Here is a 14,599-nt window from a genome sequence, read left to right on the forward strand (position 1 = left end):
TCAGAACATCCCTTTTGTCATTCTGACTAACAACTTACCATGCAAACATATCCTCTATCCTTAAGAGTTACTCATCTGTCCTTACTACTGGTGTCTGTGACAGGCACAGCTCTGGAAAGCAGAAGTCTATGTAATGGAGGGAAGTAGGTCTTGTGTTCACAATTTCCCATTTACTGGAAAAGACAAATCTGCATTAGTGGTTAAAGAGCATTTCCACACCCACACCTCTCTCAATTATTTCTTAGGAGTTAAGAATTAAAAATCACCTTCCATGTTTCCTTCTTTTGCTCACAAAGTTTGCATCTGATCAGACCCTTGTGGCTTATCTGGAAACTATCACAGCTCCTTCTTTTAACCAGTAACTAACAGACAGTATTTGATAGTCTAGCTTTATTAATAAAAATCCTGGCTTGCACCCAGAGATCAGTTCTGCAGCAGAACCTCATTAGCCAATTCTCACTATTGAAGTAATGTGATGCTGAAGAGCATGAGTAATACTTAATTAAAACACATTTAGCTGCACTCTCCTTCTTAGAAAAGAGCGAATGAAAGATAACAAAAACCCAGTGTGTCAGATTTTATGAATGTAATTACCTCCTACACCACCTCCCTCAGGATTTTACACCACTTGAGGTTTGGGGTTTTTTTCTTGGTAAAACAAAACCCCCACATAGTTACTAAAGGAAGAGTTTTGGCTCCAATTGCACTATATCCCTTCAGCAAAACCACTTTGTTGAATGTCTTCCCCCAGCCTATTTCTACCAAAACAGCTCATTTTTGCACACTCAGGTAGATGTTTGCTTTGGTGTTTATAGTCAACAATTCAAACACAATAGCAAGAAGAATTACGCTTACAGATGGCAGAAAAAAAGGTTACTGAGAGTGAAAGGAACCACCACATCCTCCTGTTTTGGCAGTACCAGTAGAGAGGTGCTAACTGCAGATCCACACCTCTGCTCCTGCTCCTCTGCCTCTCCAGGAAACAAGGGCCAAGAAAGAGTATGGGACAAGAACTTACCAGCTGGACAAGGCAGAGACCAGTAAATAATTGTTTCAAAACAAGTGCTTTAGTTCTGACTTCAGGAGTCTGACCCCCAAAAGTATATATGACTTAAAATCAACTCTGTGTAACAGGAAGTGGTTTTTCAGAGGTAATTCATAAACAATATGAAGTTGCCTAAGAAAATTATCCCCCCCAAATTAAACCTCTTTAGTTTTCTCCCTGTCAGAATTATATCACACCTATTAAAAAAATGTAAGTCTCAAGTCATACCTAGGATGAATACCAGACTTCTAAGAGGACTAAAACCAACACACCCTAAGTATCACAAATGTACTTAATTCCCAGTTCAATAAAATATTGGAATATCAATTTATTAAAAAGTTATGTGAACTGTACATACGTAAACTGCAATATAGCTGAAAAATCTGAAATATATAATTTTAAAGGAAAATCATTTATTTCTGAAAATATTTAAAATATTGCATTTCTGGCAGCAAGTTCAAAAGAAGTGCTCTGGAATAGGTGCAGTCTCTCTGTGCATTTGTCTAGCAATTGTCTTCAAGGCGTAAAACATTATCTGCTTCCTGATTTTTCACAGCACAATCTTGGGAACACTTTCTTTCTGACTTGCAGAGACAGAATTCGATTTCCAAGACCAGCAGCAGAATTTTAACAGGAAATATTACAGTCCTTGTTGGTGCAGACAACACACTTCCCAAGAGTCCACGGCACCTTGGCAATCTGCATGCCAGTCTGCATAAACTGCATCACACTGTGCTGACAAGTCACAGAATAAGTCTTTGATTGATAATTTTTCTGTTTATTTCCGCCAAGGCCACTGAAAATACGAAGGCCTTTTCATCTGAAAGGTTAGCATACATGTCAACTTCTTTTTCTTGTTTCTCTGTAGAAGAAAAAAAAGTCACTATTAGAAGCTTTTTCCACTATTCAAAGTTAACGCAAGTCACACAGAAGTTAATAAATTATGTGAAGTAGTGGAATTGAAGTTAGACAATCAGTTCCTATGCACGAGGGACTGAGAAAGAGGAGGAAGTGATGGAGGCACACAAAGGTGCTGGAAGAGCCACAGAATTAGTCATCCAAAAGCATGACTGGATTTCTGTTGCTAAACCATGATGAAAGAATGAGTCGTTAATATAACGATAAACAAGCCTTCAAGTGTTCCCTCAGTGGTTTTGGTTTGTATTTTTAATTTTACAGTAACACCTCACATCCTAGAAAACAAAGTTATTTTACAGTGGCCTCATTAAACATGACATTCATCCACCTACTTTGCATCCAAGTGAAAGAAACCCCAGAGTTTAATTACAGTATCAAAGGCCAAAGAGCAGATAGTTGGCAGACAGCAGGCTCCCAGTTCATCATCACAAACATTTCTGGACTTTCTACACTGCAGCCTCTCCCTCTAATTGCAGCTGTAGAAGAAGGCTAACACCTCACAGAGCAAGTGAGAGCCTGTGAGTTCCCTCTGCTCCTGTTGGGTTGTTTCAATGCTGCAGACACACAACAGGAAGCCATCAAAAAGTTTCCACACTGAGGTGCTCAAGTAAACTAAGTGACACCACAAACTCACAAAATAGTCCCATTTCAGAAATACCACCCTCATAAATGCCACCTACTCCAGATCCTGACTGTTTATATCCCAGTTGAGCCAGCCACAGGCAGCTGACACAGATCACTAAGAAAATAAAGCCAACAAAGACGCAGTTTTTCAGCAGATCAGGCTTGTGGACACAAAGAAGAGGGAAATGTATTAACAGCTTCAGGGCTGGTGCCCAGCTGTGAACTCCACCTCTAACCCAGGATCCACAGTGGCCTGGGCCACAGCCATGACCCAGAGCTCACCTGGCAGAGCCCTCTGTCTCACTAACACAATCCCACATGAGCACACTCTGGCAGCTGCTCCACCAGGACACCTGAACTAGCATGGGAAGGTGCACTGGAAAATAATGGAAAACACCATGGGGAAAAAAGATCCCAGCATCTCCTATCTGCACCTACTCACCTGGTTATGGCTCAGTGGGTTCACATTCATACTGGTATTTTTAGACTTGGTTTCACATTTGTGTTACAGCTACAGACAGAGTTCCAGCAGACTGCCTTCTGCGTGCAATCAACTGCTTGCACTAAAGTAGAAGAAGCTGAAAAATCCTTTAGCTCTTTATTCTGATTTAATACTGATACAGAACAGCTGAAACCAGCTTTCAGTTGCTTCCCTGGCTATGCAAGACAATATTCTCTAGTGTATTCAGTTTGAAATGAGTCAGAAACTGAGTTTCACTGCAAGTCCTGCCCTGCAGTTTAAGACAAATCAGTTCCTGTATGTACACTCTGTCTGGGCTGCTCCACTTCCTCCCTCTCACCATTTAAAAATTAACAATGCTGGGAGTTGTTCTGAACACAGACACTATACACTGGTTATTCCACATTAACCTTTTGTATTTTCATATCTAAACCCCACCCCTTTTTTCATGCTTCCTGATCCAAACAAATCCAGCCACCACTTGAATATATCAGCATTTTTACAAACCCTCCCCCACCACCCCCCAGGCTGCTGTTTGCAGATTTTAGACTATTTAAATTTTAGTTTCCCTTCCCCCGTCCTCACAGGACAGGCTTGTTCTGAGAGACTTCAGCTTACTGAAATCTTGATATCAACGAGTATCAGGGATTGACACAGGTTTGCAGCTTCACACACGCTCAGGACAACTCCAGTGCTCATCAGGAGCAAGTGAAGAGCTGGCACCTGCATGACACTTTACCACAGGCTGCTCAGGGGATGCCGTGGCTTCTGCAGACACTGTGAAAACTTTCCACTTCAGTCTTATCTGAGAGTAGTTTTGACTCATTTCTCTATTATGAGCAAAAGACAAAAACGGTATTGGGTTTGTGACAGACAGTAAGACATTAAATACCAAGTCTATTGCTGTACAACTAAGAGGTTATTTAGGTGAAAATAGTCATTCTTTCTGGAGCACGTTCCTTGCATTCCCAGATCTCCTGCAATCCCCTTACACCCACAGCCCTTAAAACTGTCATTGCATATAAATCAAAGGTGGACCCTCCCCCTCACAAATTTTGCATGGATTCACTATTCAAGATAATAAGTTACTTCAAATGTGCACATTGGGCAAACAAATGTGTGAGTAGTACAGCTGGAAAATACAGGAAAAAGAAAATTTGGGCCAAAAAATTTAATTCAGTTGAAGTTTAATCAGGAAATGTATATACCTTTCTGAAGATTCATCCCTTGTCAAGCAACAGGCATGCTTTAGCCATTCTACAGACCACTCTTACTTGCTGGTAACCACTTTCAGAGTAATCACTACCACTTCCTCCAGCCACAAGGGTTTGTGTTTGTTTTATACAGTCAGGGTTGGTACTCAGATAACAGGGCAGCTGGGGACGGGTCTGGCTCTGTGTCAGTCCCACACAGTGAAACAAAGAACACACCACCACAACAACAACATCAGAGTCAAACTGTTAGGAAGTGTTTCTATTTTCAAAATATATTGCAGCATTTCTGACAAAGAAATTAAGTGACAATTCTGACAAGCCAAGCCTGCAGGGAGGAGCTCTATTTTCCAGGGTCATCACATAGCTCTGAAACACATGATAGGACTATTTTCTGGGTCTCAGCCCTCTGTCATATCCCCTCAATCCACATCAGCTTCCTCCTTCCTCCCCCTCCATTCCTTCTTACTAAACCTGCAGGAAAAATAGTTTGTTTTAAAAAGCCTTTTTGCTTCTTCTGTTCTCAACTGCTGCTGAATCCTGCAGCTCTGTGCTCTGATGTGAGCCAGTCACAAAGCACACAAAAGAACCAGTCAGAGGCACAGACATAACTGGGAACAAGTACACTGTGCATGGAAAGAGCACGGCAAGTAAGGGGGCAAAGCTACAGATGTCACAGGGGTCTTTAGGAACTAAATTTTCACAGCTGGGTGGTCTTCAAATGGACAGATGAGCTGCTCTTCAATGCTACTATAGTTGAGGTGTTTCCTGTCCTCCTGTTTTTCCATCTACAAATGCATTAGGCACTGCAGAAGCCCAAGAGGCACCAAATATTTAACACCTATGCAAGGAGTATTTTCAATTATTTGGGGTAAAAGAACAACAGCACAAGCTCTACTGGTAAGTAATGTGTGCCCAAAATATCACAGAAACATAAAATAGGCAAGGAAATAAGATACTTAAAGTCTAAAACTAAGGTGACATTGTGCACTCCAGGGCTGACTTTCACCACTACACAAACTGGTACCAGAACTAGCAATCAGTCACATAAAAATCACCTTAACTGTAGTAGAATTACAGTTGCTTAATAGACACAAACAAGCAGCAGGTTTGGTAAAGGGATAATATTTCTAAAATTCCCACTAATTACTCCACAGATAGTAGTTAGGTTAATTTTCTACGCAACTTGAAAAGAGAGAGGTCAGTGTTAACTTGTTTTATAGCAATTACTTATAAAATGATGAGTTCACTGCTGAATTTATTTTTACAGCCATGACAGCCATCTATATAATATTCTTTTAATTGGCCTAAAAATCACCACAGTGGTCTACACACATTACAGTCTGGCACAACCAGAAATAAGGCAGAAGTAAGAAAATATTCCAAGCCTCCTTACTCCTGAACAGTAAGGTTTGCTGTACTGGAGCAAAGATAACGACAAAGGGGTGTGGTTCTTCCTCAACCAGCTCTGCAGAAGAGGTTGAGGAAGAAACTGTAGCAAGAGCAAGTAAAGGGTCTGATAAGAACAGGACAAGATGAAGGCAATCTTACCAACTGAGATTCAATTAAAATAAAAAACACCAAGAAAAAGGCACAGCACACACTCTGATGCAAAGATCTCACTGCAACTCTCTCTCTAGTTTTCTACCTCAAAGTACTGGCATATTGCCCTTTGGAGTGTGCAGCAGGAGGTTAGAAACACTCAGCCTGGTTCTGAATAGGAAAACATGTTCTCTAAATATCCCTCATGCTGTCAGAGTCTTGCTTTTGGAGACTACAAAACTTGCCTCAAGAGCACAGATCTGTTCTTTTGATTGCTTGGATTGCTTTCCTCTTTTTCAGGGGACAGAAGAGAAGATTTACTCTTACAGAGCAACCCAACCACCTTGCTGGAATTTTAAAACCAAAGCTGTTGTGAACTAGATAGCAGTTAAATGCCCAGAGAGGATCCTAAAGCTGCCAGGCAAAGTCTAGCTTGGGACAGTAACAAGCAGGGAAGCTCCATACATCAACAACCATATGCAACAGTGAAGAGATTAGATATTACAAGTGTGTTCCTACTAGAGAAGAACAATTGCCATCCAGAAAATATGCAGAAATTAAATGCCACCTCTTTCCACACCCAAAGTGCTAAAAAACCCCCACCAAATACCAATTTACACTTGTTTTTCACAGGAAAGAAACATTAAGAAAGAACAAACTTAAATTAAACAGCAGAGACATCAAAACTGGTTTTGAAAAGTCAGGAATTACAGGAATTTGCAACATGAACTAACACCCATTTTTTGTTAACAAATAAGTTGGAAGGGAAAAAATAATTCCATTTCTGAGTTATGCCACAAGATATGTTTGAAGGCTTCAGGAATTTTGAGAACAGTATCTTCTGAATATTTGTATGAAATCTTGTTATTTCTCTCTTATTTGCCTTCTGACTTTTTAAGCCCATGCTGAGTTTTGGATTCATAATTCAGGCCTCAAATTACTGTCTCCAAAACCAGAGAGCAAATGCAGTGTCAACAGGCTCTTAAAACAACAGGAATATTCTAAAGGACAGTTCCATTCTTGAGGGACTACTCTAGTCATGTAATAGTCTCTATACTGTATGAAGATTAAAAGCAGCAGGTTACCAAGGAACCTTAATAACCAAGGAGGCATTTCTTCCTCTGGAGTGTTATTCTAAAAATGTGGGACCAAAATTCAGGTCATAGCAGTGACTCAAGATGCCCTTTTTACTTTGGCCCTCCAAAAGCTTTCAAAATACTTTTTAAACCCTCTCTGCCAACAAACATGGTTATATTGTTTGTCCCTGTGATACAGAGCAGTGGCACCTCAGCAAAACACAAAAAACCAATTTAACAGATCAGGCCAATGGTTTTCAACCTATATGTTGAAACTTGATACAGTGGCTAAAAATACAGAATTAGATCATTGTAGTTAGTTTCATCAGACACTGAAACATAAAACCAGAGGTCTCTACAGATGTGAAACAGTCCCTACCCCACATTAAGATATCAGGTAGTGGCTGAACTAGTCCAGCTAAATGGTTTGAATGGCATAAAGATTTATTGAGTAAAAAAAGTCTTCATACAAATACAAAACCCAATGAACATATTTCTCGTTCTCATACCTCTTTCTTCCTCATGCTTTTTTGCTGAGGCACTCTTAGGTCTTCCCCTTCCTCTTCTGCTGTGATCTGAATGGCTGTTAGATCTGGATCTCTTTCGGTTTTCTAAGTCTTTATTTACTGCAGAATTTATCTTCTCTCGCTTCACTCTCTCTGTCCGTCTCCTTTTGGCCTCACTCTTGTTTTCTGTGCAAACAAACAGCAATGGTATGATCCAGGGTTCTTCTCATCTTTGTTCTTAATTTACTCTTAGTGCTTACCCCACCCAACCACCTTTTGTCCTTAAAAGTAGTTAGATGTCTCTGCCTTTACAGGACAACCACATCTGCATGATATCCATGCACAAATTAAGGGGTCAGATCCAGAATGACATTCACCTCTGGATTACAAGAACCAAGCCTTTAACTGCTTCAAATGTATTTTGTAACATGAGACACTTGATAGCACACAAAAAGCTCAGTTTCCCAAACAAGGTGGGAATACAAACTGTACACAGCACAGCCTTCAAGACAAAGTCCATTGCTTTTGTTTCTTCTAGCAAAAGAAAAGTTTATCATATAGGCAAACACCACAACACTTGAGCTTCTTTTGAGACTAGCAATGAAATCATTCCTGCTGCTCAGACAAATCAAAAGCTGGGTCAGTGATGCTGTCAGTAAATGCACAAAACACAGTGTACATGTCCCACCAAACACAGTCCATGACAAAGCCTCATCACCCTCAGTGCTGAACCGGGGCATTGCTGTCCTACACACCAAAGTGGGGGGAAAAACCTGGATTTACATGAGTCTCACCTGGAAGTTAATTATAAATTAATGAGTTTGGGTACTGAAAACAGTAGTCATCACAGCACACTATTCCACACTAACCCAGGCACTCAGCAATAGGACAAGGGGGCATGGGCTCTAGCTCTGATAGGGGAAATTGAAGTTGGAGATCAGGAAAAAATTCTTTCCAGAGAGAGTAATCAGGCATTGGAATGGGCTGCCCAGAGAGGAGGTCGATTCTCCATCCCTGGAGGTTTTTCAATTGAGATTGGCCGTGGCACTGAGTGCCATGATCTGGTAAAGGGGCTGGAGTTGGACCAAGGGTTGGACTTGATGATCTCGGAGGGCTTTTCCAACCCAATCAATCCTATGATTCTCTGCTTCTATTCACCACGGACTAGCTGCACATCTGCAAGGCTGCAGCACCTCCCTGCAGGTGCTGCACTGCTGAAAATACTGAAACAGCATTTTCTAAAAGAAGTGGCAGTTACACAATACAGACATACACAGTCTCCTACTACATCTTCTTGGGGAGCAGGGTACAAACTGGACAGCAGGGTAACTTGTCACTAATGTTAACACAAAACCTGTATTTCACCTGCAGGCTGAGGTGTAAAGAGACCCTCTGGAGACCAACCTGTCCAACCCCTCTGCTCAAGCAGGGCCATCAAGAACCAACTGCCCAAGACTATGCCCAGAAGACTTTTGAGTATCTCCAAAGATGGAGACTCCATAACTTCTTTGGGCAACTTTTGTCAGTGCTTGGTCACCCTCACAGTAAGAAGTGTTTTCCAGAGCTGCTTTCCAACAAAAGGCCCCCAGCCTATGTTAATTTTGTCTCCCCTGGTGCATTTCCTATGTACAACACTGAATTATACAACCAGATTATGGCCTTCAGCTTCACTTGTTAATTGCTTCATTAATTGGGGAAGAGGAAAGAAAATTGACCAACACTTCAAACCTACCACAGGCATTTCTCAATCTCCCCCACCTTGAAAGTTCAGTTTTCAGCACATCATTATCTAATTCCTATCAGCTGGTAAACTATGAGCATCCTTCAAAAGAGTGCTACAACACACCAAATGCTTGAGTTTGTATGTCTGGCAGATAATTTTAAAAAGTAGACATTCTAGATCAGATATGTTGTTGGGGGTTTGTTTGTTTGTTTGTTTAATAAACACCTTCCCTGACAGGTTCTTGTTCTCACTAATTGCTGCTAGGACTGGAGGAAGTGATAGAAATGAACACAGGAAGAATGTCATTCATGCCAGAATGCACATTCAACTGCCTGTGTCCATCAACACAAGACACGCAAGTTAGACACAAAAAATACCCTATTTTTTAATTTAACCCATGGAGAGAGAAGCAAGACCAACCTGGATTTAGATTAAACACTATGACCAATTTTTTACTTTCAGAAAACCCAGCTTCAATCAGAACATACTCTGAAATCAGATCCTTTTGACACCTCTAGACATTTAGCTTCAAAATAGGATTAACACAAAGCTTTCTGCAATGAGTTTTTTTGCGCAGAGTCCAATGTGCACAGCTAGAACATACACAGAATAAATGCCAACATCACAAGTACAAAGGAAGTAAGACTGAAAGCACCAGCTTTGCCCCTCCTCCCAATTCAAGCAAAATTAAGACATTCACAGTGCACAAATTCAAGGGAAGGTCAACTGAAAACAGTCAGTTTACACAGAGAAGTAAAATGCTCAGTTCCTTTGCCTCCAAGAAATAAGGGGAAAGAGCAGTTCCCTCCCTTCTTCCCCCCTCTGTAAGTATTACCTGTGATGGGTGGGGATCTCTCCGAACGTTTGGCATGCAAGAGTTTCCGACTAATAAATATGTAGCCACAGGGACATGATTTACATGCAACAGGAACCTGGGAAAACAAAAGACAAATATTGCAGATAATTTCAAACTATGACAAAATTCCTGCCCGATAAAGAAACAAACACACCAGTGACTCACATTTTGACCTCAGAGCAACTCTTTGAATTCAGTCTGTACTCCAACTATGGCCTGTACTAGTACACAATTGTATTTAAACATAATAAAACCAGATTCTGCTGTGAATCCCCCAGCAAGCCTGTTCTTTATGCAGTTGTTCCAAACCAAGCTGAAAATGCACAGCTGTTGTGATGGCTTTGCTCTGCTTTTCCCCAGACTGGCAGGAAGGGGGTGGGGGAAAGTGCAGAGCATTAAAGCAAGGCTGAATTAAAATAGAAATACAATTTCTCTTCAGAGCTCTCAAATATCACCAGTCAAATCAGTCAGACATTTCCAGTTTTGCTTCCTCTATTTACTTAAAAAAATAATTATGAATTAAAACCAGCAGTGCATTCTGAATACATTCACTTTCAGAAGCATTTGAAAGCAGCTCCTTTAGAGAGCAGGAGCACTTTTAAACAGGAGGCACAATAGAGCCCGAAGCAAAACAGATGCATTTGTACCACACTCTCTGCTCCAGAGCTGGAGACAAGGCCGGGTGGCTACAGAAGGACCTTGTTAATTCAAAATGCAAATAACCCAACAGCCAGTGGTTAAAAACTGACTGCAGGCCCAAGAGTTTCAGAGAATACACTGCTTTTTGGTCAGCTAAGCACACAGGAGCAGTGTGCTCCTCCAGCAAATGACAATGTAAAACAAGAAATCACACATTTAATATGGAAAATGACCAAATTTTTACTCGGAGCAATTTTTACAAAAAGCCACACTGGTAAATTACAAACCTCATTACCTTAATGCCAAGATCTTTCCAGATCTTTGAAAGTAGTAAGGAATACACCATGTTGCTTTGATCAGGTTTAAGACTGAAAACACAAATCAAAGCAAGTTTAAACAGAGATCTGGAAGAGATTAAAATAACACACATTAAAGTCGAGTCATGTTGAAGCATGACAGTGAGGGAAAGAAGCAGGAGGTGCTTTCCCAAATGTAATTCTTTAAGACAGGTCACTATGAGTTTGCCAATGTCCACCGAAACAAACAGGAGCACAGAACCACAACTGTCTGCTCAATTCAACCAGACATGGAGAAGAACCAAGGTTCAGTGTTCTACTGGCTTGGAAACCCCCTGCCAAATTAGTCCATGAATTTGTAAAGGGGAAACTTAAGTGCTACTCAGAATAAACAAATTATTTTTCTTTCTGGAACACATCTTAACTCTGGTACTTCACCCTATAAACAGCTTACAGATAGATTTTTGATACAGGTTTTATAGAACTAGAGACTTTTTAATTCCCTGACATAATAAAACCAACAAAGGTTTATTGAACCTTAAAGCTCAGAATTTAGCAGACTTGTGTGCACACTTGTCTCCTTGTTCATATCTCAATATAACAACACTAAAGCCCATTATCCAGCAGATAATGTGTGTATTATTAAGGTGATAAAGGAGTTTCACTTAAATCCATTTCTGAACACTTGGGTCTCTCCAATAATTATGTTTCCAGGCTCAGCCTAAAAAAATGTTTGGCAAAACCACCCAAGGGGATTGGAACAGACCCAATATTTCCCAACGAACTTAACTGTGTTTAAGAGAACAATATTGTTCTCAGGTTACAGGTTTGGCACGTAGGTGTGTGCACCATTTGGGGCGTGGGGATTAGGGGGCAAGGGGCTTTTTCACTGCAACACAAGTTATCCTTTGAAGACCTACACTGATAACATCCTGCAATATAACTAAGGCACATTAGTCCTACAAACACTACTTTAGCTTGTTTAACATTTTCCCAATCAAAAAGAAATTCAGTGTCTTGCACAAGAAATTTCACCTGAAACTAATTTAAGAAGTGATAACTATTTCCTCAGATTGCCTGCAAGAACTTCAGGCTTCCTAGTTTAATGGGGCTATGATTTGGTTGTGAAAATATCATGGAAATGGTATATTATCTAAATTACAATGAAAAGTTTTAAAGTGTTACTCAATATTATGCCCCAAGAACTGTGGCTGTCTCAGTATTTCCATGCACACCACAGTGAAGAAAACAGAAACAAATGCAAATCCCTTGTTTATGGAAAAATTTAAGAAACACTAGTACAGGACAGAACTACTGAAGAGTCACACAAGAGCTTCCCCACACTCTGCAAAGGGCAACTTGCACTGTAGGTTTTAGTTTCTTGTTCCTCTCAAATATGTGGCACTGGAAAACAAGTCCTGTGAGCAATGTCTGCCAGGGCAGGACACACATGCACATTAATTCCATGTCAGCCTCACTGCAGAGCTTCTAACAGAGAATCTACATCAACACATGCATATCATGTGTCTTATAGTGCAGAACAAAGCGAAATTTTCCCATCGGCTTATTAAGCCTACAGTGTTTGCTTACTTGCCCTTCCTATTGTTGGTTTGACATTCACTACATTTATTTTAAAAAATATTAAAAAATAAAACCAAAACCAAACCAAACACACACGCATATAACACTTCTCACTCGGTTGGTTAAAACCTGGCTGTAATAATGCCAAGGCCATGGGTTCAATCCCCTGTGTGGGCCACTGACTTAAGAGTTGGACTCGATGATCCTTGTGGGTCCCTTCCAACTCAGAATAGTCTGTGATTCTGTGAATGACAAACTTGGCAGAGGATCCTTTCTCAGAAGCAGCGCTCCAGTGCCGTGCCCACCGTGCCCATCGCAGCGGAGCATCTGCTGGTGGGACACGAAGGGACGTACACAGGGCTCAGCCAGGACTGGGGGCACTGTGCGAACTGTGCAAGGGGGGACGAACAGCGTGCATTTTGGAAAATCCGCACAAGTAGAGAAAAACGGCACGAGGCTGTGTTATTTTTCCAAGTGTAGCTAAAGCAGTGCCTGGCAGTCACTAGGCAGGGTGAAGTGGGAGCAGCGTTCCCATGACTGCCTGTGACAAGCGCTTCTGCGGCGCTGGGCCATTGTTCGGGGCTCTGCTGGAGCCCCCCAGCCCGTGCCCAGTGGTCCCCCCATCCCAGCATGGGGGACAGGCTCCTGGCACCGCACCACTGCGGGGCAGCTGCCGTGGATGCTGCAAGTGTGAGCAGCTCCATTTTGTGCACACAGGGAGATCTCAGTGGGACACAAGCGGCTCACGTGGAGCTCCGGGGGGCAGAAATCGCTGCAAAGGGCTCATTCTGCTGCTACCAAACCACCCACCCCACGGGAAAACAACCCCACTGCCCGCCCAGCCCCGGGCACGCCAGTCCTGCCAGGGCAAACTCATGTATGCCCTTATACACATCACCAGGCTCCTTTTGTATTTGTAACAAACCCACACACAGTCACAGCACAACCCCAGCAATACCCAGCACGGACACCCCGCACCGCGCCCTCCCCGCCATGCACATTCCCAGCACGAGCCGCACACACAACAGCGATTTGCTCCACGCGTTCTGCCCCCTGCCCGCGACCCCGGCCCGGCCGCTCACCTGCTGGTCACACTCCGGGCACGACTTGGTGGCCATCTTCACTTTCTTGGCCCGGCTGGAGGACATGCTCGCTGCTGCCGTGGCGGTGACTGACACTGCCCCAGCGCCGCCCGACCGGGAGGGGCCGCGGCAGCCGCGGGAGGGAAGGGAGGGAAGGGAGGGAGGGAAGAGAGGGAGGGGCGAGAGGGAGGAGCGGCAGGGGAGGGAAAGGAGGGAGGAGGGAAAAGAGGGAAGAGAGGGAGGAGCAGGTGGAGCCCCGCGCGCCCCCGCGCGGTCACCGACAAGGAAGCCGCTCTTGCCCGGGGATGAGGGAGACTGGGGATGAGGGAGAACAGGGGTACAAGGGAACCCGGGCATGAGGGAGCTCAGAGATGATGGAAGACCTGAGGGAGCCTGCGGATGAGGATAGAGCAGGTGGATGAGGGAGAGCAGGGGAATGAGGGAAGAGCAGGGAGATGAGAGAGATCAGGGGAATAGGTGAGCCCGGGAGAATGAGGATGACAAGGGGGATGAGAGAGAGCAGGGGGATGCGGGAGCCTGGGGATAAGGGAGCCCAAGGGATGAGGGAGCCCAGGGGGTTGAGAGGAGACCGAGAGTGAGGGAACCTGTGGCTGAGGGGAGACCAGGAGGATGAGAGCGCCTGGGGATGAGGGAGGATGAGGGGAGCCTGACTGAAATGTACAAGCCGTCAGGAAGCATCCAACACAGTTTTTCTGGTCTTCGTCTCAGTTCAGCGAAAGAAAGGCTGGAGTGGAGGGGATGGTTATTTATCCCTGCTACTCCCTTGCCCTTGGCAGCCGCTGGCTCAGGGACCGGGGTGTTCGGTCGTGCATCTCAGTGTGGTTACCCCTGTAAATGCAGCGTTTTTAGAGTACAGCGTTCTCAGGACCAGAGCAACAGGAATGGCACGAGGCCTCTGCTGTCTCGGCAGGGTCTGCATTTCTGAGAGATGAATTGCATTTATGCAATCCTACAGGTTCCCACTTTGTCCTGCCAGCCCTCTCCATCCCTACTACCAGTATTGTATGATGAATAAAGAA

General features: G+C 43.2%; 1 protein-coding gene across 1 annotated transcript; it reads right to left on the reverse strand.

Annotated features, from left to right (window-relative positions):
• Positions 1-1,358: 1,358 nt before the first annotated feature.
• On the reverse strand, positions 1,359-13,726 carry C12H16orf87 (chromosome 12 C16orf87 homolog). The gene is made up of 4 exons (XM_071567577.1): positions 13,560-13,726; positions 9,941-10,037; positions 7,386-7,568; positions 1,359-1,907 (listed from the first exon to the last, which is right to left on the reverse strand). Exons 1-4 carry the CDS (start codon positions 13,623-13,625, stop codon positions 1,789-1,791), a joined length of 465 nt encoding a protein of 154 aa, XP_071423678.1. The 5' UTR covers positions 13,626-13,726; the 3' UTR covers positions 1,359-1,788.
• Between the last annotated feature and the right edge of the window lie 873 nt (positions 13,727-14,599).

The sequence above is a fragment of the Pithys albifrons genome, chromosome 12, assembly GCF_047495875.1.
Source record: "Pithys albifrons albifrons isolate INPA30051 chromosome 12, PitAlb_v1, whole genome shotgun sequence".
Lineage (NCBI taxonomy): Eukaryota > Metazoa > Chordata > Aves > Passeriformes > Thamnophilidae > Pithys > Pithys albifrons.